Raw genomic sequence first — 23,103 nt, forward strand, 5'->3', positions numbered from 1 at the left:
GTGTTGCTGGGGATCTGGCGTATTAGCTGGGGTGGGTAGGCAAGGTGCACGGGGGGTGGAGGGGCAGGCTTAGCTCGCTTCTCCTTAGGTGATCCACTTCAGGAGGAGCCCTGTGGCAGCGGGAGGGAGTCAGATCCGCTGCCGGAGGTTTGGCTCCGCAGAAGCACAGAGTTGGGTGTTTGCGCGGAGCGAGCAAGTTCCCTGGCAGGAACTGGTTCCCTTTGGGATTTTGGCTGGGGGATGGGCGGGGGAGATGGCGCTGGCGCCTTTGTTCCCCGCCAAGCTGAGCTCTGCCGTCCGGGGGCTCAGCAGCTCTCCCTCCCTTTGTCCTCCAGCCTTCCCGCTTTCCGAGCAGAGCTGTTAACTTATGACCTCCCAGACGCTAAGTGGCGCTTGCTGTCGGAACACAGTCTGTCCGGCCCCTCCGCTTTTGCCAGCCAGACTCGGGGGCTCTGCTTGGCCGGCGAGCCGCCCCTCCGCCCCGGCTCCCTCCCGCCAGTCCGTGGAGCGCGCACCGCCTCGCCGCCCTTCCTACCCTCTTCCGTGGGCCTCTAGTCTGCGCTTGACTCCGGAGACTCCCTTCTGCTAATCCTCTGGCGGTTTTCTGGGTTCTTTAGGCAGGTGTAGGTGGAATCTAAGTGATCGGCAGGACGCGTTGTGAGCCCCGTGTCCTCCTACGCCGCCATCTTCCGGAACCTCTCTCTGCAGATATTTTAATAATATTTGTTCTTCCAATCTGTGAGTATGAAATGTCTTTCCATTTCTTTCTGTCATCTTGAATTTTTTCCCCAATATTTTGTAGTTTTCAGCGTATAGTTCTTTAATCTCTTTGGTTAGGTTTATTCCTATATATCTTATTGTTTCTAGTACAATTGTAATGGGATTGATTCCTTAAATTCTCATTCTACTGCTTCGTTATTGGTGTATAGAAATGCAACCGATTTCTGTATGTTGATTTTGTATTCTGGGACATTACTGAATTCGTGTTTCATTTCTAGCAATTTTTTGGTAGTCTTCGGGTTTTCTATATAGAATATCATGTCATGTGCAAATTGTGAAAACTTTACTTCCTCCTTGTCTATTTGGATGCCTTTTATTTATTTTTGTTTTCTGATTGGTATGGCTAGGGCTTCCAATACTATGTTAAATAACAGTGGTGAGATTGGACATCCATGCCTTGTTCCTGACTGTAGAGGAAGAGCTCTCCATTTTTCCCCACTGATGATATTAGCTGTGGGTTTTTTGTATATGGGCTTTATTATGTTGAGATATGCTCCCTCTAAACATACTTTGTTGAGGATTTTTTTTTATCATGGATGGATGTTGTATTTTGTCAAATGCTTTTTCTGCATCAATTGAAATGATCATATGGTTCTTATCCTTTCTTTTTTATGTGGTATATCACATTGATTCATTTGCAAATATTGAACCACCCTTGCAACTCAGGAATAAATCTCACTTGATCATGGTGCATAAATTTTTGATGTATTGTTGGATTCGTTTTGCTAGCATTTTCTTGAGATTTTTTGCATCCATGTTCATTAGGGCTATTTGGCCCATAGTACTCTTTTTCAGTGGAATTTTTATCTGGTTTTGGCATCAGGGTAATGCTGACCTCATAAAATGAATTTGGAAGTATTACTTCCTCTTCTATTTTTTGGAGTACTTTGAGAATAGGTATTAACTCTTTTTTAAATATTTGGTGGAATTGGCCTTATGAAGCCATCTGACCTGGGACTTTGGTTTGTTGGAAGTTTTTGATTATTGTTTCAATTTTTTGTTTTTTGCTGGTTATTAGTCTGTTCAAGTTTTGTATTTCTTCCTGTTTTAGCAGTTTATGTGTTTCTAGGAACTTATCCATTTGTTTTAGGTTGTCCAATTTGTTGTTATATAGTTTTTCATACTATTCTTTTAGAAGTTTGTATTTCTGTACTGTTTGTTGTTTCTTGTCACTCATTTGTGATTTTACCTATTTGGGTCCTTTCTCTTTTCTTTTCGATAAGTCTGGCTAGAGGATTACCAATTTTATTATTTTTTTTTCCAAAAAACTAGCTCCTGATTTTATTAATTTCTTTTTTTAGTTTCTATACCTTTTATTTTTTCTCTAATCTCTATTATTTCCTTCCTTCTGTTGTCTTTGGGCCTCATTATTGTTCTTTTTCTAGCTCCTTTAGGTGTAAGGTTAGGTTATTTATTTGAGATTTTTCTTGCTTCTTAAGATAGGCCTATAGTGCTGTATACTTCCATCTTATCGCTTTTGCTGCATCCAAAATTTTTGGACCATTTTGTTTTTATTTTCATTTGTTTCCATGTATTTTCTTATTTTTTTATTTCAGATTTTTATTTCTGTTCCAGTTAGTTAACACATAATTAGTTTCAGGAGAATTTAGCGATTTGTCACTGATATATAACACCCAGTGTTCATCACAAGTGCTCTCCTAAATGACTATTACCCATTTAACCCATCCTCCCACCCACCTCCCCTCCAGCAGCCCTAAGTTTGCTCTTTAAGAGTCTGTTATTTTCTTATTTCTTACTTTTCAGCTTCATTGTTTTTCATTATTTTGTCTTCTAGGTCACTGTTTTTCCTTTGCTTCTTCCAGCCTGCTTTTCATTGCATCAAGCATGTTTCCAATCTTCTTTATTTCATTCTTCATCTCTGACTCTTTTTCAACTCTTTTATCTCTGTGGTAAGGATCTCACTGATGTCTTTTATTCATTTCTCAAGCCTAGGGAGCACCCTTATGATTGTTGCTTTAAATTACCCATTAGACATGTTACTTATATTGGTTTTGCTTAGATCTCTGGCCAAGGCCTTATCTTGTTCTTTCATTTAGGCTAAATTCCTCTATCTTTGCATTTTGTCTAAGTATCTGCCAGTTAGAAAAGCCAGTTATGTTTCCTGCTTCTGAAAGTAATGGCTTTATGAAGAAGAGGTCATGTAGTGTCCAGGGCTGGTGCTTCATGGAGTGTCTCTTGTGTGTGTTGCATGCTCTCTATTGTTGTGTTTTAGCTGCTCTTTCAGGTGTCTTTTCTTGCCTATAGTAGACAGTGTTTGGTCCTTGGTGTGAATGTGGTTTTAACTACGTGTGCTCTGCTCTGCTTGTGAAATGAGACCCCAAACTTCATCCAGTAGAACTGAGACCCTGAAGAAATCTCTGGTTGGAAACTGTGTGAGCAGGTGTTTGTGCTGGTGTTCTGGGCAAGGGCCCCACTTAGGCTAGCATGACTAAAAAGGGCAGTTCCACCAGAGTGCAGGGATTTGGGGCCTGTGTCTGCAGTGTGCTGCATCGAGCAGGTGGCTCTGTGTTTATGCTGAGGGATGAAGGAGGGAAATGGCGCCCGCCAACTCCTTTTTTTTTTTCCTAGAGGTATCTTGGTGAAAATTGCCTCTCAGTGACACGTTCCAGAGAAAATAATCTCTCCCTGTGTGCCCCAGGCATTGTTCAGATTTCTGTTTCCATGCTGTCTGCCCCTGGGTTGTTTGCCCATCTTCTCTCTAGGAGCAGGGCAGTGTCCAGTGGGCACTATCTTAGCCAAGCCTACTGACCTTTAAAACTCTTGGCTTGAAGCCCTGCTTGTTGCAAGAAGTCAAGAAATTCACCCCTCTTGTTTTCCCAGCCAGTGGCTTTGGGGAAACTTTCTTCTTGTGTGTGTTTCCCTGTGTGCCCTTCTGTTTCTGTTCCTTCTCTGTGACCATGGCTCTCTCCTCTCTCAGCACTCATAATCGGTTTCTCCCCTAAACCACGTCTTCACACATCCTGCCTTCTCCAATGTGGCCTCTTTCCCCCTTAGTTGTGTATTTTTCTCAGTCTTCAAGTAAATTTGTGGTGTATTTAGGATAATCTGATAGTTATGTAGTTGTGTTTGTGGGACCTTCATCAGGTAGAGTCCTCCTACTCTGCCACGGTCTTCCAAGGCCACTAGTTTGCTTTGCAGATGGGGTGAGCCATCAGCTGTGGTCTCTTTTCAAGTGCTACTATATATAGGGTTGTTGAATGGGCTATGCAACTGTGTGCTCTGGTTAGGTCCCCTGGTTGGATGGACTGAGGGCTGTATTAAGTGATAAGCAGGGCTATGAATTAGAGTCCTTGCCTTGGCACAGCAGAAGCACCTCTAAAGGCAATAAAGCTCCTTGTTGCCTTAAACCAACTTACACCCCAATTCCCAGATAGAACACGGCCACTGTCTTTCCTCTGAAAACTATTGGCTTTGACGACCTTTTGGCTCAAGTACTGCTGAGCCGCACAGCTTCCAGGAGTTGTCCCAGCTTTTCTGGTCAGATGAGACCAGAAGACACTCTTCAAAGCAAGTGGGGCGCTAGGTCTCAGCTCTCTTACCTGGCTGGGAGTAGGGGAACTCCAGTCTACTCTCAATTTCCCAGTCTCTTTGGTTGGAAGGAGCTAGGAGCTACCCTGAGCTTTGGCTATGAATTAATCCATGAATGCTCCATGCCCAGTACTGGATTTGCTCTGGGGGTGATCAGTTCTACTTGCCTCTCAGCTCAATCACCACTGAGCCAGCACAGCTTCCAGAGATTGTTGCCAGCCCTTATAGTTGGATAGGGCTGAGAGACCATCCATAGTAGGTGGACCTGTGATTCAGTTACTTGCCTTGGTATAGGCAACATGGGTTCTATGTCCAGTATATCTCATTTCAGGATCTGAATCAGGAACATCTGCACCCCATCAAGTTCCCTAGTCAGAGTCTGTCCCCAACTTGGTTTTGCAGATGAGCAAATCTGCTAGTTGGGACTACATGGGCGTTGTAGGTATGAATTTGGTCTGCCAAGATCCATGTGCTGGTTGTTGCAAGCTTCTCCCTTCTCCATCAGATTCCCAGTGGTTGAGCCCCATAAATTTCCTTACAATCCCCTTGGTGTGAGAACAGAGCAGGGGCTCCTGCAGAGCAACCTACCATGCTGGATGGGATGATTGCCTCCCCTGGGTTGTCCTCCTTGTCCTACTGGAGTAACTAGAAGCTTAGGAGAGATGTCTCCACATGGCATTGTGCTGGACTGGAGGAGGAGCAATGTCGTCAACATGTAGCTATTTCTCTTGCCCTTCTAATTCCGTCTGTCTTGGTCTTTGTGGTACAGTGGGGTGCTTCAGCCTCACCCCTATGTTCTAGGATTCTCTCAGTGGTGTCTTGTTCTTGAATAGTTGTTAGTTGTTCTTCTTGTGAATGGCAGCGAAGTTAGGAGTAACCTCTGCCACCATCTTGGTGCTATCACTCCCCTGAGGCAGTTTTGAATCTTCAGTATCTAGCATAATGTAACAGTCAACAAACTTGTTGAGGTGCAACATTTAATCATTAACGTATCTATCTAACCACTCAGTCTTCATTTTCACCGCACAAGAGGTTTCTCTACTTTCTCCAAAGCTGATCTACCAACTATGTTCAGAATCACAGTCCTTTTCATCTTCTTTCGGTAGTTACTCCCTTAATAAACCCTATTCCTTGCAACCTATCGCTCTTTCTTATAAGCATCTCCTTTTTTCACTGTTACATATGTACAGTGACAAAGTGTTGATTTTTTTTTTTTTTTTGCATTAGGTTATGATCCTTTCAGCTACTCTACTGTGTTATGTTATATAAAGAGCAGTGGACTTGAAGTGAGGAAAACTAAGTTTTATTCTGGTTCCTTCCATTAGCATTGGATAAGTAATCTTCCCTCTCTGACCCTCAGCTTTTCACTGGTAAAATGAGTAAATGGGATCAACTATCTCTAAGATTCCTTTCATCTCTAATATTCTGTGCTTGATATGACTCTACAGATAAGAAGCCAATACTCAGTGCCTCAAGCTTCTAATAACTTTGGAAACCTAAAAAGAAAATTAAGAATGGCTTTTGTATCCAGTTATCTACCGCCACTATAATGCTGCATATCTAACCACTGAAAATTTAGTAGATTAAAACAATAAGTATTTATTTAGTTCTTGAATCTGCAGATTGACAACTTATGTTGGCTACAGCTGGGCAGTTCTTCTACTCTTAGAAGGCTCACTTATTTGTCTGACAGTCAGTTGGTGTTGGGCTAATCTGGAATAGCTAAGGCTGGGATGACTGGGCTATGTTCTGTATGTCCAGCAGGCTAATTCAGGCATGTTCTCACAGATATGGCAGAGAAATGAGAGATAAATAAAAACACACAAAGCCTCAGGTTGCAGGGTCACACCATTACTTTTGCCAGATTTTATTAGGCAAAGCAAGCTATAAGGACCACTGAGAAAGAAGAGGTGGGGAATAGGTTCTGCCTTTTACTGAGAAGAACTTCAAAGTCACATGGCAAAGGGCAGGGATTCAGAGAGGGGTAAAATATTGAGACACTAATGCAATCAAATTACCACAGCCTTCTAGCCAAATATATTTTTTCAATTCTTATTTCTCATCATGCCCCCACACTCAGCATGTAATACCTATTTACTGCCTATTTTTCTTTTAACTAATTCAACACATTTCCTGAACACCTACTTTGTGCAAGACACTCATTCTTAGACTTTCAGAGTATAAAACTTTCTGTAAGGGTAGCAGAGCATAGCAGAAGTACATACACTTTTGAGTTAAGATGGAGCTGTGTTCACATTCCAACTTTGCCACTTACTGAATCCAAAATGCTTCTTCCTCTGTAAAAATGAAGGAAATTCCCTCAAAAGGTTAGTGTAATACGAAGGTACCATGTAGAAATCTGTGGCACATAAGTAATAGTTTCATTTCTTCCTTCTCATCTTTCTGATTCTTAATCAGGCCTTCCCTTCAGCAACTACACTTGTCGACAAGACTGAAACAATACATTCTCTCAACATGCATCACATCTACAAGATCAAATTTACATTCCTAGCTATGATTTTTACAATTCACTTGTATTTCCAGTTGTCTTTAGGATATGATCGCTTTGATGGTCAAACTCAGTACCTATTCTCAAACACATACCATTCTTCAAGGCCCATGGTTAGAAATATATTGGCATTCCTTTCTTCTCTACCCTACTCATAATCCAAGTTTTCAAGGTCCTCATTTATTCCATTAAGGTAACTTTCTTCAAAGAACTCCCCTGCTCCAGAACTTTTGAAAACATCCTATTTCCTACCACAGTATGACCTACTCATGACTTTTCAGTATCTACCCTCAATAATTTGGTCTCATCTTATCCAACCAACTTTATTTTCCAAAGTCAGTTGAATTCACTTCAGTATGTGAGTTATCATTAGAAAAGGATCAATATTAACATGAAGAACAACTTTCCAATTGTGTTCTTGAGACTGGCTTTATCATTCAAGGCCTATCACTTCACTTACCTGAGCTTATTTCCTTAGGTATAAGCTTAGAAGCTTTATCTACCTTGCAAAGTGAAATAAAGGCAGCTAGAAAAATTTCACAAAGCATTGTGATTATGTACAGGATGTGACACACTTGCACATGTGCACACAGATGGCTTTAGACTTGCCTGCTCCCTCACCTTTGTTCATAAGTATTCTCTACCATCTGGAATGCCACACCCCACCCCCATCTTGGATGATACAAATTCTCCCAATATGTCACAGATGTATTCCTGTTCTTACTGCTCATTCTGAGATCTTATGTGGCACCAAAAATAAGAACCACAATGCATTTCAACTATTAGTGTGTAGGGATGGTGAGTTCAGTTTCTCCAAGTAGATTGCAAATTGAAAGCAGAAACAGGTATAGTTCCCAGAAGATGTGTGAAAACCCAGTTTCTCACCATGTTATTAAGGTACCTGATTGACGCAGCTTACTTTAAGTGGGTAGGTATGATGGCAAAGAACCAATATAGAAGACTATGGAGTCATAAAACCAGAGTTTGAACCCTGGTTGTGTTGTGACTTTAGGCAATTTATTTAACCTTCCCAAGTTCCCAGGTTCCAAAATGTTGAGATAAGGATAATACCACCAACCTCAAAAGGCTGTTGTGATTAGAGATACTGTTTATAAAGTAGCTAATATTAACACTTGGTATATATTATTTGCTCAATAAATGTGATTTCTCTTACTAACTTGCTTCCTGTGCAATCCTACACAGCATTCAATATTGTCTGATGATAATATATTACTATCTGAAAATAGTATGCAGCAAATATCTCTGCATCTTTCAGTACAAGAAGAGGCACATACAAAATCTCCTTTTCCAGTGTTTTTATTTGCACATTTAACATTCACAAATCATTTTACAGATTTATTATTTCCACAGGTTCATTATTTATAGGAAAGATCAGGATTGAAATGGAGTACTAAAGAGGACCAAGAAATTACCAGCAGTGATGGCATAGTTTAAAAAGTTCTGAAATAAAGAGAACAGAGTGAGCAATAGCAGCATGTGGCCACGTCCTACCAGGCAGAACCACTGACTTCATTAAGGCAATGCCCTTACTGTTATTTTCCCCACCTAGTTTAACCAAAATAAAAAAAGGATTTTATTCTCACAGTACTGCTTTCTGAAGTCTTAGAAATATAAATGGTACTATAGGTGACTAGATGCATCTGAGGACTATAAACACCTGAATAAACAGGTTAAATTTTGATGCATTAAACATCCCTATGGAAGATTTAAAATGAAAGAGGCAGAAGTCCCTTTGACTCTTAAGACTTTGGGAATTTGGGGGAGGGGTGTGTGTGCTGGTGGGGAGAAGGGAGAGAAAAGGGATTCAAGGTGCAGGGGGCAGCAAACCTAACTCCAATGTACACCTGCTCTTGTGTTTTTCTCAGATGCTAATATAGTGTTCTATTACTCAGGGGAAAAAAAGAATGAGTTATCTATCTCTAGTCAGTTGTAGGGTATAATGGTTAATGACAGGGAGCATACCCTGGGAAAGGGGTACATTCATTTCATGTACATAACAATGCAATTCAAAACTGGTCCTACTATGCTCCCATCTATGGTGTTTTCCTACTTTATTTTTTAAAATTTTATAATGTTGATTTATTTTTTGAGAGACAGAAAGAGCGTGAAGAGGGGAGGGGCAGAGAGAGAGGAGGACACAGAATCCATAGCAGGCTCCAGACTCTGAGCTGTCAGCACTGAGCCTAAGATAGAGCTCGAACTCATGAGCTATGAGATCATGACCTGAGCAGTAGTCAGATGCTTAACCGACTGAGCCACCCAGGCACCCCACGTTTTCCTATTTTAAATCAATTTACTGCATGCCCTTGGACAATTTACTTAACTTTCTGTGACTCAATTTTCTACTTGTAAAATAAGAACTGTAGCATTTTATGTTAAGGATTAAAGGAGATATATAAAATGCACTTAATGATAGTGCCTGGCCAAATCCACAGAGACAGAAAGCATACTGGTGATTGCCAGAGGCTGGGGAGAAGTGGGAGAGGAAGTGACTGCTACTGGATATGGGATTTTACTGTGAAGTGATGAAAATGTTCTAAGATGAGAGTGGTGATAATTACACAATTATGTGAAAATACTGAAAAAATCACTGAATTGTATAACACTTTAAAAGGGTGAATTTGGTAAAGTATATCTCAACAAAGCTGTTATAAAAAAATTCTTAAAAAAATAGAATATTGCCTGGCACAATGTAAGTGTCCAATAAATGTTAACCATTATTAGTAGTAATATTACTGTTATTATTATTATATGGCCATCCTATGGCCTGAGTAAATCACTAGAAATTCTTTACTTTCAATAAAAGCCCACAGAATCTAGAAAAGTATTTCTAGTTTACATATATTAACATTCACACATTTATTTCTATCCAAATTGTCTCAGAAATTAACAGTCTAATAAAGAATAACAATGTCAGTATTTTACATGGAATAGAACAGCTGCATGCAATGGATGTCTGATCATATCATGATAGCATTCAGATAAATTTCAATGATTTGATGTTACCCAAAGATTTCAAATGACAGGAGATTTTCATTTTCATCTCCAGGAATAAACAGGAAGTCCAGGTACAGTAAGTAGTTAGCTTATAAGAAGTATACAATTAAATCTTCATATACAGTCTTGCTAACCTTCTCACCACATCTGGGGAATATTTATAAAAAGACAAATATAGTAAACAGTTAAATGCTTACCAGTCCCATGCTCTGTGACAAGCCCACCTTGCCCAACAAAACAAAACCCCCATCACAATAAAAAGATCCAATTGAATTCATGTAATAAGCCTTTTAAGATGCAAAAGACTTGAAAATTAATGGTATGACTGACATTTACGACTACATGGCACAAATACATTTGCATCAGTTGAGTTTTTATAATCTGAACAGCGATTAAATCCAGTCTTTACCCTTCCTATTGCTAAAGAATATGACAGTGGAGGCTCAATCTCAGAGGCAAGAGCAGCAAATGATAAGCCACGACAGTAGTGATGCACCACACTTGGCAATGATCCACCACATTTGGTAATGATGCTCACACACTTGAGTTTCATCTAAAGCATGAAACTTCCCAATTCTTGGAACAGGGTTTCCTTTGTTAAAATCCCCTTCTATTCTAGTCTTTCTTTCTATAATTAGCCATGTGCCTTTGCAGCAAATCAGGGAAAGCTGTGTTGAGGGTTACAACTTCCAGATAATCAGGTCTTCTGCCACAGAAAGCAATGCACTTTTTTTTCATATATTAAGAAAATATAATTTATGCCACAAAACTGATCATTCATTTTGAGAAACATAATCTCCATTTTACCCACTTTCATTTAAATCAAAAAAAACCATTCTTCAAGTCACCAAAGAGCAACAGGTTAATAGACAGAACAAGCTGCCTTAACACCCAATATGTATAACCCCCGCCACCCACCCCCGCACAACCCCTACTTCATTTGTGGCCCTAAAAATTCCTGACCAAAATATTTAGCCTGAATAAAATTCAGCAGATAATTCCCTTTTGAGAAACAGTATTATTTTTTTAAATTTTACATTATAACCATTGTGACAGAGTATGAAATAACTTTGGAAGAGAGATGTTTTTGGTAAGAAGTTAGAAAATTTCAGACAATGGAAATGGATGATACTTTTGGACCAATTAGAACCAGTTTCAAAATATTTTCTTTACCACTTTAAGACTGAAACATTGGCTTTGTGCTCACGGGTTTATTTTGAAATTTAGAAGGGAAGCTGAAATAAAGATATAACCAAAAACTCTGGACAAGGCTGGGACAGAGGGGACCAACTTTGTAATGCTTTGTAATTTATTATCACTCCAGGAACCCATTTGTCCTAGTATTGTTCTTAGTTAAGCTGAGAATGGAGAAAGTGTGTTTTTAAAATTATATATCTATGTGTAGATAGTCTTTAGATACAAAATGAATAAATATTTAAATTCCATGATAAAGAAAAAATGTGGAATAAATTCCTATCTTTATAAGTAACTGTATATACAGTGGATGCTGTCTGCTGACTCCTAATCTTTTGTCTATTAAGAGTTCTTCAATGTGCAATTTATAGAAGGCAGTAGCTCATATTACCTGAAAGGAGCCCAGTTTAGCTTAGAAATCAGGCTTTCCAGACACTCTGCTTCCTGAAAAGCCCTCACACTTGTGTGTATAAATAGCTGAGAATACAAGCAGGTGCACACATGCAAAAAAAGTACTTGTCTAAAGAAGAGTTAATTAGCTTTACAAATAAAGTCTAAAACCAAGAAAATAAATTGCTATTCCCCAATCTGAGAAGCACATCTAATGAAAAAACTGCTAAGCCCACTATGAAAAGGTGGCAGCTGTAAACCCAACTCATCCTACGTCATGCTCTAAGCATCTAGCTGTTTTGTGAACCAGCCATCAGAACACTAAATCCCTCCATGTTCACATGGTTAAGTGCAGGCTTCTGATTTAGCTTTACTTTCTAGTTAGAGGCCAGACTATGCAGAATAATTGTTTAGAGCTATGCTGTATCCAAACTACCTCCTACTATTAAGAACAAAGTGCTCACGTGATAATATGCATGAAGGACCTATCAATTTAAATTTCTGAGGTCTTCCACCTGGATAAGTTCAAGCACTGGTCCACAGAGAGCTTTAATCAAAGGAAAATAATATGGTAACTGTGAACAGTTTGCATATTCAGAGTTAGGGGGGTAAGATTAAAAATTAGAGTAATTATATGGTAACTGTGAACAGTTTGCATATTCAGAGCTAGGGGGGTAAGATTAAAAATTAGAGTGTCACTGAGGTGCTGTTAAGCATGGCAGAAAGGTGACTATATGGAAAGACTAAAGAAGCCAATTCTTTAGCTGTCCTTTGCTTTTTAAAAAAGCAACAAGTGTAGAATTTTCCCCTGTCAAAATCTGAACACTGGTTGATGCATGATGCATGTTTTCTCATACCCAGTTATGAACCCCCTTCCCAACCTCTGTCATTGCCTTTTTAAGCCTAAGAGAGAAATAAAAGGAAATGGATACAGACTATCGATTCTTATTTATGAGGAGAGAGGCATATTCTAATAGTCATAAGGCAATGTATTTAAGAGCTGCACCTGAACTGGTATTCTCAAAACTGAAAATACAGTTACTAATTCTACTCAACTTGCAGGATGTATCCATGTGCTTTCCAAATCATTGGTTGTCACGCAAATGGACCACAGTGACCCTATCATGCCTTAAGGCAGCACTATACTGTGTATACTATGTATTTTCAAGAAATGACATTAAGAGGAAAAGGACAATCTTTCAAACACCAGTTCCTTACATAAATGGTGATGGTGCTTTATGGCTCCCCTTTCATCTCAAAATATCTCCAAAATTAGACAAAAGAGGGCCACAGGCAAAGCTCAATGGTAAATTGCATCTTTCAGACGAGCTTTCAATTCACTGGTTTTTAATTTCCATTTCCTGATTTACTGAGGAGTGAAGGTGAGAATCATCCAACTGATGACAAAATAGAACAAGAAAACAGGATAAATGGCGAGGGCTTTGCGGTTTGGAGGCTGGCTATCGGCAAGAAAAGCTGTAGAGGCTAAACAAAACAAACAAAACAAAATGGAACCTTTAATATAATAAGATTGTCACAACCACTAACATCTACTAAACTTGAATGTGCTTGGCATAGTCTGGAACATAGAATTATACTAAAAGTTCAGTTATATTTGATATCCTCAGAGAAAAAGGCATTTTGAAGCATAGTTTCCCAGACAGTTGAGAGCTACTAGTTTCTAGTATTAAGATTTCAACCATTTTACATGAAAACCTTTCTAAAAGGGGTTTCCTACTCTTTTCTCAGAAGTTACTGAACTGTGATGAGTAGGCTTATTACAAAGATGTCTAAGGTTAGTTGCTCCTGTGGCAAATGACTTCATACTGCTGTGCTAGGTAACTGTTCTTATTTTTAAGTTACCAGCTCTTTATGATGCTGTCCCTCTTGTCCACCCAGGAAAGGAGACTCATATTTTTACTTATTAATGACCCCCTTTCATGGAAATCTTTCCTGAACAACCATCTGTTATCCTGCCACCCCAGGCAGATCTGCCCATATACCTCCTCTGTGTCCTCACCATGCCCTGCACAGACTTCCATCTTCCACCTTGGATGCCTATTGCCCTTAAGTGTTTACATGTCTGGCTGCTCCACTAAGTTATGAACTCTGAGGATGGAGACCATGGTTAGCACAATGCCTGACACAGAGTTTGTGCTTAAGAAATACTTGCTGAATTAAAAAATGGAATGTTTACAGGAGCCTCTCTCCCTTCTAAGATTCTACTTTCTGAACTGCTATGAGCCTGGACACTGGGTATTTAGAACTACATATAGGGTAAATTATCAGATTCTATGTGAGGGAATGAGGAGTTCTCCCATGGGTAAAGCACTCGAGCTTAATATACAGTCTCTGCAGTATCAATTCTATCACTCTTGGACCTTACTTTTGGATTACTTCTTGGATTTTAATCATGGTCCAGAGCAAAGACATGATAATGCACTTAAAAATATTAAGCAATCTGTCTATCCCATGAAACAAGAAGCTACCTTGTAGCTGAAGGTAGAATTTTAAGAGAATTTTAGGAAGGCAAAACTAATGAGCACTTGGCATTTACTGCCACTGCTACAGGCTCTTCCTAATTGTTAGCAGAATGTTCTACTGAAGCATAAAAGTACTATATAATGATACCTAACAACCTATACTGGGAGATCGTTTAGTACACTTCTAAAGAGGTGTGAGATCTGCTTGGGTTTTAAACTTAATTCCCTTATTCACTAGTTATGTGTCCTAGGGCATGTTGTTTAACCTCTCTGTGTCTGTTCCTCATCTGTAAAAATAGGACTAATATATATTGTTTTTATTTATTAGGGCTGTTGTGAGGGTTAAGTGAGATAATGCATACATAGCCTCACAACAGTGCTTGGTCTGTAATAAGCAATCTGTATATGCAAGCTACTATTTTTATTATGATGAATTTCACAGGAAAAGTCCCAAGTCATTTCTCAAGTCACCTATGCCTCCTACATGCCAGGAACTGAGCTAGGTCTAGTGTAATCTCCATTCCCAATCCTATATATTATTTAATAATTTAAAAAAAAAAGGGTGTGACTATCTACATCTCAAAAATCTAGATACCCAATCTTCATAAGGTGGACATCACCCCTATCAAATGCCTACTCAGAGAAGAGGGTTCCATGGATGACACTGGCAAGAATCATATCACCCATGTATGACTTAGGAGTTACATTGCTCCTCATCATTTCTTCATTTCTTAACTCCTGTCCTTGTATGTTTTGCCATTGTAGAGATAAATACATTCTTACCTACTATAGACCATGCAAACATCACGATCACCACAAAAAGCCGGACCATGAAGTTTATTGGTCCTTGTTCGGCCAAAAGCACCAACCGACAAACCAGCATTGCCACTGTCAAGGGAAGTATACAGTAACCCAGCACACAGAGGCTCTGGAAAAAAGATCTAAAAAAATAATATACAACCATAAAGATCATAAATATATTTGATCTGTATCACGAGATAGTTTATTACACAGATTTCTATGTAGCCTGGATTCTTACAGTCCTCAAAATACATAACACCTATACTTTAACATTGATTTTATGAAGATAGGTTTCTGTATTAATCATATGATTTAATTTTTCTCTGCCCATACTCTTCCTCCTTTCCTCTCACACTCCTTAAGAGTCAATCATCTAGGATACCAGATGATCTACTCTAATTCGTAAAGACTTCCTTTTCCCACTGAACCTCTAAAACAGTGATTCTTAATCTTTTCTAGTTTAAAAACCTATTTAAGAATTTGTTGAAAGCTATGGACCATTTCTTCCACAAAATGGACATAATATCCTTTTTTTTTTAAATATGAAATTTATTGTCAAATTGGTTTCCATACAACACCCAGTGCTCATCCCAACAGGTGCCCTCCTCAATACCAGTCACCCACCCTACCCTCCCTCCCAGGCCCCATCAACCCTCAGTTTGTTCTCAGTTCTTAAGAGTCTCCTATGTTTTGGCTCCCTCCCACTCTAACCTCTTTTTATTTTCCTTCCCTTCCTCCATGGTCTTCTATTAACTTTCTCAGGATCCACATAAGAGTGAAAACATATGGTATCTGTTTTTCTCTGTATGACATATTTCACTTAGCATAACACTCTCCAGTTCCATCCACGTTGCTACAAAAGGCCATATTTCATTCTTTCTCATTGCCATGTAGTACTCCATTGTGTATATAAACCACAATTTCTTTATCCATTCCTCAGTTGATAGACATTTAGGCTCCTTCCATAATTTGGCTCTTGTTGACATTGCTACTATAAACTTTGGGGTACAAGTGCCCCTATGCATCAGCACTCCTGTATCCCTTGGGTAAATTCCTAGCAGTGCTATTGCTGGTCATAAGGTAGATCTATTTTTAATTTTTTTTTTTTAATTTTTTGAGGAACCTCTGCACTGTTTTCCAGGGCGGCTGCACCAGTTTGCATTCCCACCAACAGTGCAAGAGGGTTCCCGTTTCTCCACATCCTCACCAGCATCTATAGTCTCCTGATTTGTTCATTTTAGCCACTCTGACTTGCGTGAGGTGGTATCTGAGTGTGGTTTTGATTTGTATTTCCCTGATGAGGAGCGACGTTGAGCATCTTTTCATGTGCCTCTTGGCCACCTGGATGTCTTCTTGAGAGAAGTGTCTATTCATGTTTTCTGCCCATTTCTTCACTGGCTTATTTGTTTTTCGGGTGTGGAGTTTGGTGAGCTCTTTATAGATTTTGGATACTAGTCCTTTGTCTGATGTGTCATTTGCAAATATCTTTTCCCATTCCGTTGGTTGCCTTTTAGTTTTGTTGATTGTTTCCTTTGTAGTGCAGAAGCTTTTTATCTTCATGAGGTCCCAATAGTTCATTTTTGCTTTTAATTCCCTTGCCTTTGGGGATGTGTCAAGTAAGAAATTGCTACGGCTGAGGTAAGAGAGGTTTTTCTCTGCTTTCTCCCCTAGAGTTTTGATGGTTTCCTGTCTCACATTCAGGTCCTTTATCCATTTTGAGTTTGTTTTTGTGAATGGTGTAAGAAAGTGGTTTAGTTTCATCCTTCTGCATGTTGCTGTCCAGTTCTCCCAGCACCATTTGTTAAAGAGACTGTCTTTTTTCCATTGGATGTTCTTTCCTGCTTTGTCAAAGATTAGTTGGCCATATTTTGTGGGTCTAATTTTGGGGTTTCTATTCTATTCCATTGGTCTATGTGTCTTTGTGTGCCAATACCATGCTGTCTTGATGATTACAGCTTTGTAGTAGAGGCTAAAGGCTGGGATTGTGATGCCTCCTGCTTTGGTCTTCTTCAAAATTACTTTGGCTATTCGGGGTCTTTTGTGGTTCCATACAAATTTTAGGATTGCTTGTTCTAGCTTGGAGAAGAATGCTGGTGCTATTTTGATTGGGATTGCATTGAATGTGTAGATAGCTTTGGGTATTATTGACATTTTAACAATATTTATTCTTCCAATCCACAAGCATGGCATGTTTTTCCATTTCTTTCTATGTTCTTCAATTTCCTTCATAAGCTTTCTATAGTCTTCAGCATACAGATCTTTTACATCTTTGGTTAGGTTTATTCCTAGGTATTTTATGCTTCTTGGTGCAATTGTGAATGGGATCAGTTTCTTTATTTGTCTTTCTGTTGCTTCATTATTACCGTATAAGAATGCCACTGATTTCTGTACATTGATTTTGTTTCCTGTGACTTTGCTGAATTCATGTATCAGTTCTAGCAGACTTTTGGCGGAGTCTATCGGATTTTCCATGTACAGTATCATGTCATCTGCAAAAAGTGAAAGCTTGATTTCATCTTTGCCAATTTTGATGCCTTTGATTTCCTTTTGTTGTCTGATTGCTCATGCTAGAACTTCCAACACTATGTTAAACAACAGCGGTGAGAGTGGATATCCCTGTCGTGTTCCTGATCTCAGGGAAAAAGCTCTCAGTTTTTCCCCATTGACGATGATATTAGCTGTGGGCTTTTCATAAATGGCTTTTATGATGTTTAAGTATGTTCCTTCTATCCCGACTTTCTCAAGGGTTTTTATTAAGAAAGGATGCTGACTTTTGTCAAATGCTTCTTCTGCATCAATTGACAGGATCATATGGTTCTTTTCTTTCCTTTTATTAATGTGATGTATCACATTGATTGATCTGCAAATGCTGAACAAGCCCTGCAGCCCAGGAATGAATCCCACTTGATCATGGTGAATAATTGTTTTTATATGCTGTTGAATTCGATTTGCTAGTATCTTATTGAGAATTTTTGCATCCATATTCATCAGGGATATTGGCCTGTAGTTCTCTTTTTTTACTGGGTCTCTGTCTGGTTTAGGAATCAAAGTAACACTGGCTTCATAGAATGAGTCTGGAAGTTTTCCTTCCCTTTCTATTTTTTGGAATAGCTTGAGAAGGATAGGTATTATTTCTGCTTTAAATGTCTGGTAGAATTCTCCTGGGAAGCCATCTGGTCCTGAACTCTTATTTGTTGGGAGATTTTTGATAACTGATTCAATTTCTTCGCTGCTTATGGCTCTGCTCAAGCTTTCTATTTCTTCCTGTTTGAGTTTTGGGATTGTGTGGGTGTTTAGGAATTTGTCCATTTCTTCCAGGTTGTCCAGATTGTTGGCATGTAATTTTTCACAGTATTCCCTGATAATTGCTTATATTTCTGAGGGATTGGTTGTTATAATTCCATTTTCATTCACGATTTTATCTCCCTTTTCTTTTTGAGAAGCCTGGCTAGAGGTTTATCAATTTTATTTTTTCAAAAAACCAACTCTTGGTTTCATTGATCTGCTCTATCATTTTTTTTAGATTCTATATTGTTTATTTCTTCTCTGATCTTTATTATTTCTCTTCTTCTGCTGGGTTTGGGGTGTCTTTGCTGTTCTGCTTCTAGTTCCTTTAGGTGTGCTGTTAGATTTTGTATTTGGGATTTTTCTTGTTTCTTGAGATGGGCCTAGATTGCAATGTATTTTCCTCTCAGGACTGCCTTCGGTGCATCCCAAAGCATTTGGATTGTTGTCTTTTCAATTTCATTTGTTTCCATATATTTCTTAATTTCTTCTCTAATTGCCTGGTTGACCCACTCATTCTTTAGTAGGGTGTTCTTTAACCTCCATGCTTTTGGAGGTTTTCCAGACTTTTTCCTATGGTTGATTTCAAGCTTCATAGCATTGTGGTCTGAAAGTGTGCATGGTATGATTTCAATTCTTGTATACTTATGAAGGGCTGTTTTGTGACCCAGTATGTGATCTATCTTGGAGAATGTTCCATGTGCACTCGAGAAGAAAGTATATTCTGTTGCTTTGGGATGCAGAGTTCTAAATATATGTGTCAAGTTCATCTGATCCAATGTATCATTCAGGGCCCTTGTTTCTTTATTGATCCTGTGTCTAGATGATCTATCCATTGTTGTAAGTGGAGTATTAAAGTCCCTGCAATTACCACATTCTAATCAATAAGGTTGCTTATGTTTGTGATTAATTGTTTTATATACTTGGGGGCTTCCATATTCAGCACATAGACATTTATAATTGTTAGCTCTTCCTGAAGGATAGACCCTGTAATTATTATATAATGCCCTTCTTCATCTTTTGTTACAGCCTTTAAAGTCTACTTTTTCTGATATAAGTATGGCTACTCCAGCTTTGAGTTCCAGTAGCATGATAGATAGTTCTCCATCCCCTCACTTTCAATCTGAAGGTGTCCTCAGGTCTAAAATGAGTCTCTTGTAGACAGCAAATAGATGGGTCTTGTTTTTTTATCCATTCTGATACCCTATGTCTTTTGGTTGGAACATTTAGTCCATTTACACTCAGTGTTATTATTGAAAGATATGGGTTTAGAGTCATTGTGATGTCTGTAAGGTTTCATGCTTGTAATGATGTCTCTGGTACTTTGTGGTCCTTGCAATATTTCACTCACAGAATCCCCCTTAGGATCTCTTGTAGGGATGGTTTAGTGGTGATGAATTCCTTCAGTTTTTGTTTGTTTGGGAAGACCTTTATCTCTCCTTCTATTCTAAATGACAGACTTGCTGGATAAAGGATTCTCAGCTGCATATTTTTTCTGCTCATCACATTGAAGATTTCCTGCCATTCCTCTCTGGCCTGCCAAGTTTCAGTAGATAGATCCGTCACTAGTCTTATCAGTCTCCCTTTATATGTTAGAGTGCATTTATCCTTAGCTGTTTTCAGAATTTTCTCTTTATCCTTGTATTTTGCCCATTTCACTATGATATGTCATGTAGAAGATCGATTCAGGTTACATCTGAAGGGAGTTCTCTGTGCCTCTTGGATTTCAATGCCTTTTCCCTTCCCCAGTTCAGGGAAGTTCTCAGCTATGATTTGTTTAAGTACACCTTCAGCCCCTTTCTCTCTCTCTCTTCCTCCTCTGGAATCCATATTATACAGATATTTTTCCATTTGACTGCATCACTTAGTTATCTAATTCTCCCCTCATACTCCTGGATTTTTTTACCTCTCTTTTTCTCAGCTTCCTTTTTTTCTATAATTTTAGTTTCTAATTCACCTGTTCTCTCCTCTGCCTCTTCAATACGAGCTGTGGTCGCCTCTATTTTATTTTGCAACTCATTTATAGCATTTTTTAGCTCCACCTGACTGTTTCTGAGTCCCTTGATCTCTGTAGCAATAGATTCTCTGCTGTCTTCTACACTTTTTTCAAGCCCAGCAATTAATTTTATGACTATTATTTTAAATTCATGCTCTGTTATATTGCTTAAATCATTTTTGATCAATTCGTTAGCTGTCGCTACTTCCTGGAGTTTCTTTTGAGGAGAATTCTTCCATTTCATCATTTTGGATAGTCCCTGGAGTGGCGCGGAACTCCAGGGCACCTCCCCTGTGCTGTCTGGGGTAACTTGTGTTGGTGGGCAGAGCCACAGTGAGACCCGATGTCTGTCCCCAGCCCACCGCTGGGGTCACAGTCAGACTGGTGTGTACTCTATTGTCCCCTCTCCCGGGGCAGGACTCACTGTGGAGTGGTGTGGCCCCGGTCTGGGCTACTTGCACACTGCCAGGCTTGTGGTGCTGCTTCTATGGGATATGGTGTATTAGCCGGGGTGGATCTGCAAGGTGCACAGGGGTGGGAGGGGCAGGCTTAACTCACCTTGCCATCGGTGGTCCCCTGTGGGAGGGGACCTGCACCACCGGGAGGGAGGCAGGAGACCCGTGGGAGGGATGGATCCACAGAAGCACAGCATTGGGTGTTTGCACAGTACAATCAAGTTTGGTGACAGAAACTGGTTCCCTTTGGGGTTTTGGCTGGGGGGTGGGCGAAGGAGATGGCACAGGCCAGCGCCTTTGTTCCCCGCTGAGCTGAGCTGTCTTCCGGGGCTCAATACTTCTCCCTCCCGGTGTCCTCTCCGCTCTCCGAAAAGCGCCACTGACTTTTAACATTCCAGATGTTAAGTCCTGCTGGCTGTCAGAACTCATGCAGTCCAGCCCCTCCGCTTTTGCAAATCAGACTCGGGGGCTCTGCCTTGCTGGGCGGGCTGCTCCTACGCCATCCCGGCTCCCTCCCACAGTCCATGTAGCGTGCACCGCCTCTCTGCCCTTCCTACCCTCTTCCGTGGGCCTCTTGTCTATGCTTGGCTCTGGAGAGTCCGTTCTGCTAGTCTTCTGTCAGTTTTCTGGGTTATTTAGTCAGGTGTGGGTGGAATCTAAGTGATCAGCATGATGCGGTGTGCCCAGCATCCTCCTACGCTGCATTCTTCCCCCCCCCCCAAAAAAAAAAACTGGACATAATATTCTAACACAAAATATTCTCCATATGATTTCATGAGCTGGGCATAGCATCTGAAGCTTATCAAAGGACCGTAGATAATTTAAGGTAAGGTAACTAAACTAAGTTATCTCTGTTCAATTTTTAAAAAATTTATTTTTATTTTTTTCTTTTATTTATTTCTTATAACTTACATCCAAGCTAGTTAGCACATGGGGTAACGATGATTTCAGGAGTAGATTCCTTAAGCCCCTTACCCATTTAGCCCATCCCCCCTCCCACAACCTCTCCAGCAACCGTCTGTTTGTTCTCTATATTTAAGAGTCTCTTATGTTTTGTACCCCTCCCTGTTTTTATATTATGTTTACTTCCCTCCCCTTATGTTCACCTGTTTTCTATCTTACAGAGCTCATATGAATGAAGTTATATATTTGTCTTTCTCTAATTTCGCTTACCATAATACACTCGAATTCTATCCACATAGTTGCAAATGGTAAGATTTCATTCTTTTTGATTGCCGAGTAATACTCCATTGTGTATGTGTATATATATATATATATATGTATACACACACACACACACACACACACACCACATCTTCTTTATCCATTCATCCATTGATGGACATTTGGGATCTTTCTATACTTTGGCTATTGTCAATAGTGCTGCTATAAACATTGGGGTGCTTGTGTTCCTTTGAAATAGCACACCTGTATCCCTTGGATAAATACCTAGTAGTGCAATTGCTGGGTCGGAGGGTAGTTCTAGTTTTAATTTTTTGAGGAACCTCCATACTGTTTCCCAGAGTGGCTGCACCAGTTTGCATTCCCACCAGCAGTGCAAAAGAGATCCTCTTTCTCCAAATCCTCGCCAACATCTGTTGTTGCCTGAGTTGTTAATGTTAGCCATTCTGACAGGCGTGAGGTGGTATCTCAATGTGGTTTCCTGGATGATGAGTAATACTGAGCAATTTTTCATGTGTCGGTTGGCCATCTGGATGTCTTCTTTGGAGAAGTGTCTATTCATGTCTTTTGCCCATTTCTTCATGGAATTATTTGGTTTTGGGGTGTTGACTTTGAAAAGTTCTCTATAGGGGCGCCTGGGTGGCTCTGTCGGTTGGGTGTCCAACTTCGGCTCAGGTCATGATCTCGTGGCCCATGAGTTCGAGCCCCGCGTCAGGCTCTGTGCTGACAGCTCAGAGCCTGGAGCCTGTTTCAGATTCTGTGTCTCCCTCTCTCTGACCCTCCCCCGTTCATGCTCTGTCTCTCTCTGTCTCAAAAATAAATAAACGTTAAAAAAAAATTAAAAAAAAAAAAGAAAAGTTCTCTATAGATTTTGGATACTAAGTCTTTATTCTGATATGTCATTTGCAAATATCTACTCCCATTCCATAGGTTGCCTTTTAGTTTTGCTGTTTCCTTTGCTGTGCAGAAGCTTTTTATTTTGATGAGGTCCCAATAGTTCATTTTTCCTTGTGTTTCCCTTGGCTCTGGAGACCTGTCGAGTAAAAACTTGCCATGGCTAAGGTCAAAGAGGCTTTTGTTTGCTTTCTCCTTGAGGATTTTGATGGCTTCCTGTATTACGTTTCAGTCTTTCATCCATTTTGAGTTTATTTTTTTTGTACAGTGTAAGAGTGGTCCAGATTCATTTTTCTGCATGTTGGTGTCCAGTTTTCCCAGCACCATTTGCTGAAGAGACTGTCTTCATTCCATTAGATATTCTTTCCTGCTTTGTCAACAATTAGTTGGCCATACGTTTCGTGGTCCATTTCTGGGTTCTCTATTCCGTTTCATTGATCTGAGTGTCCGTTTTTGTGCCAGTACCATACTGTCTTGATGATTACAACCTTGTAATACATCTTGAAGTCTGGGATTGTGATGCCTCCTGCTTTGGTTTTCTTTTTCAAGACTGCTTTGGCTATTCGG

The 23,103-nt window shown here is 39.8% G+C and overlaps 1 protein-coding gene across 2 annotated transcripts in view; it reads right to left on the bottom strand.

Moving 5' to 3' along the window:
- Nucleotides 1-8,139: 8,139 nt before the first annotated feature.
- Nucleotides 8,140-23,103, bottom strand: part of YIPF6 (Yip1 domain family member 6) — a 42,333-nt gene continuing 27,369 nt past the window's right edge. For both annotated transcript variants that reach the window (XM_081793659.1, XM_081793660.1), the window contains exons 6-7: nucleotides 14,707-14,864; nucleotides 8,140-12,925 (exon numbers count right to left, since the gene is read on the bottom strand). In XM_081793659.1, the coding sequence (XP_081649785.1) occupies nucleotides 12,807-12,925; nucleotides 14,707-14,864 (277 nt within the window). In that variant the 3' untranslated portion in view covers nucleotides 8,140-12,806. The remainder of the gene's footprint in view (nucleotides 12,926-14,706; nucleotides 14,865-23,103) is intronic.

The sequence above is a fragment of the Panthera onca genome, chromosome X (genome assembly GCF_046562875.1).
Source record: "Panthera onca isolate mPanOnc1 chromosome X, mPanOnc1 haplotype 2, whole genome shotgun sequence".
Lineage (NCBI taxonomy): Eukaryota > Metazoa > Chordata > Mammalia > Carnivora > Felidae > Panthera > Panthera onca.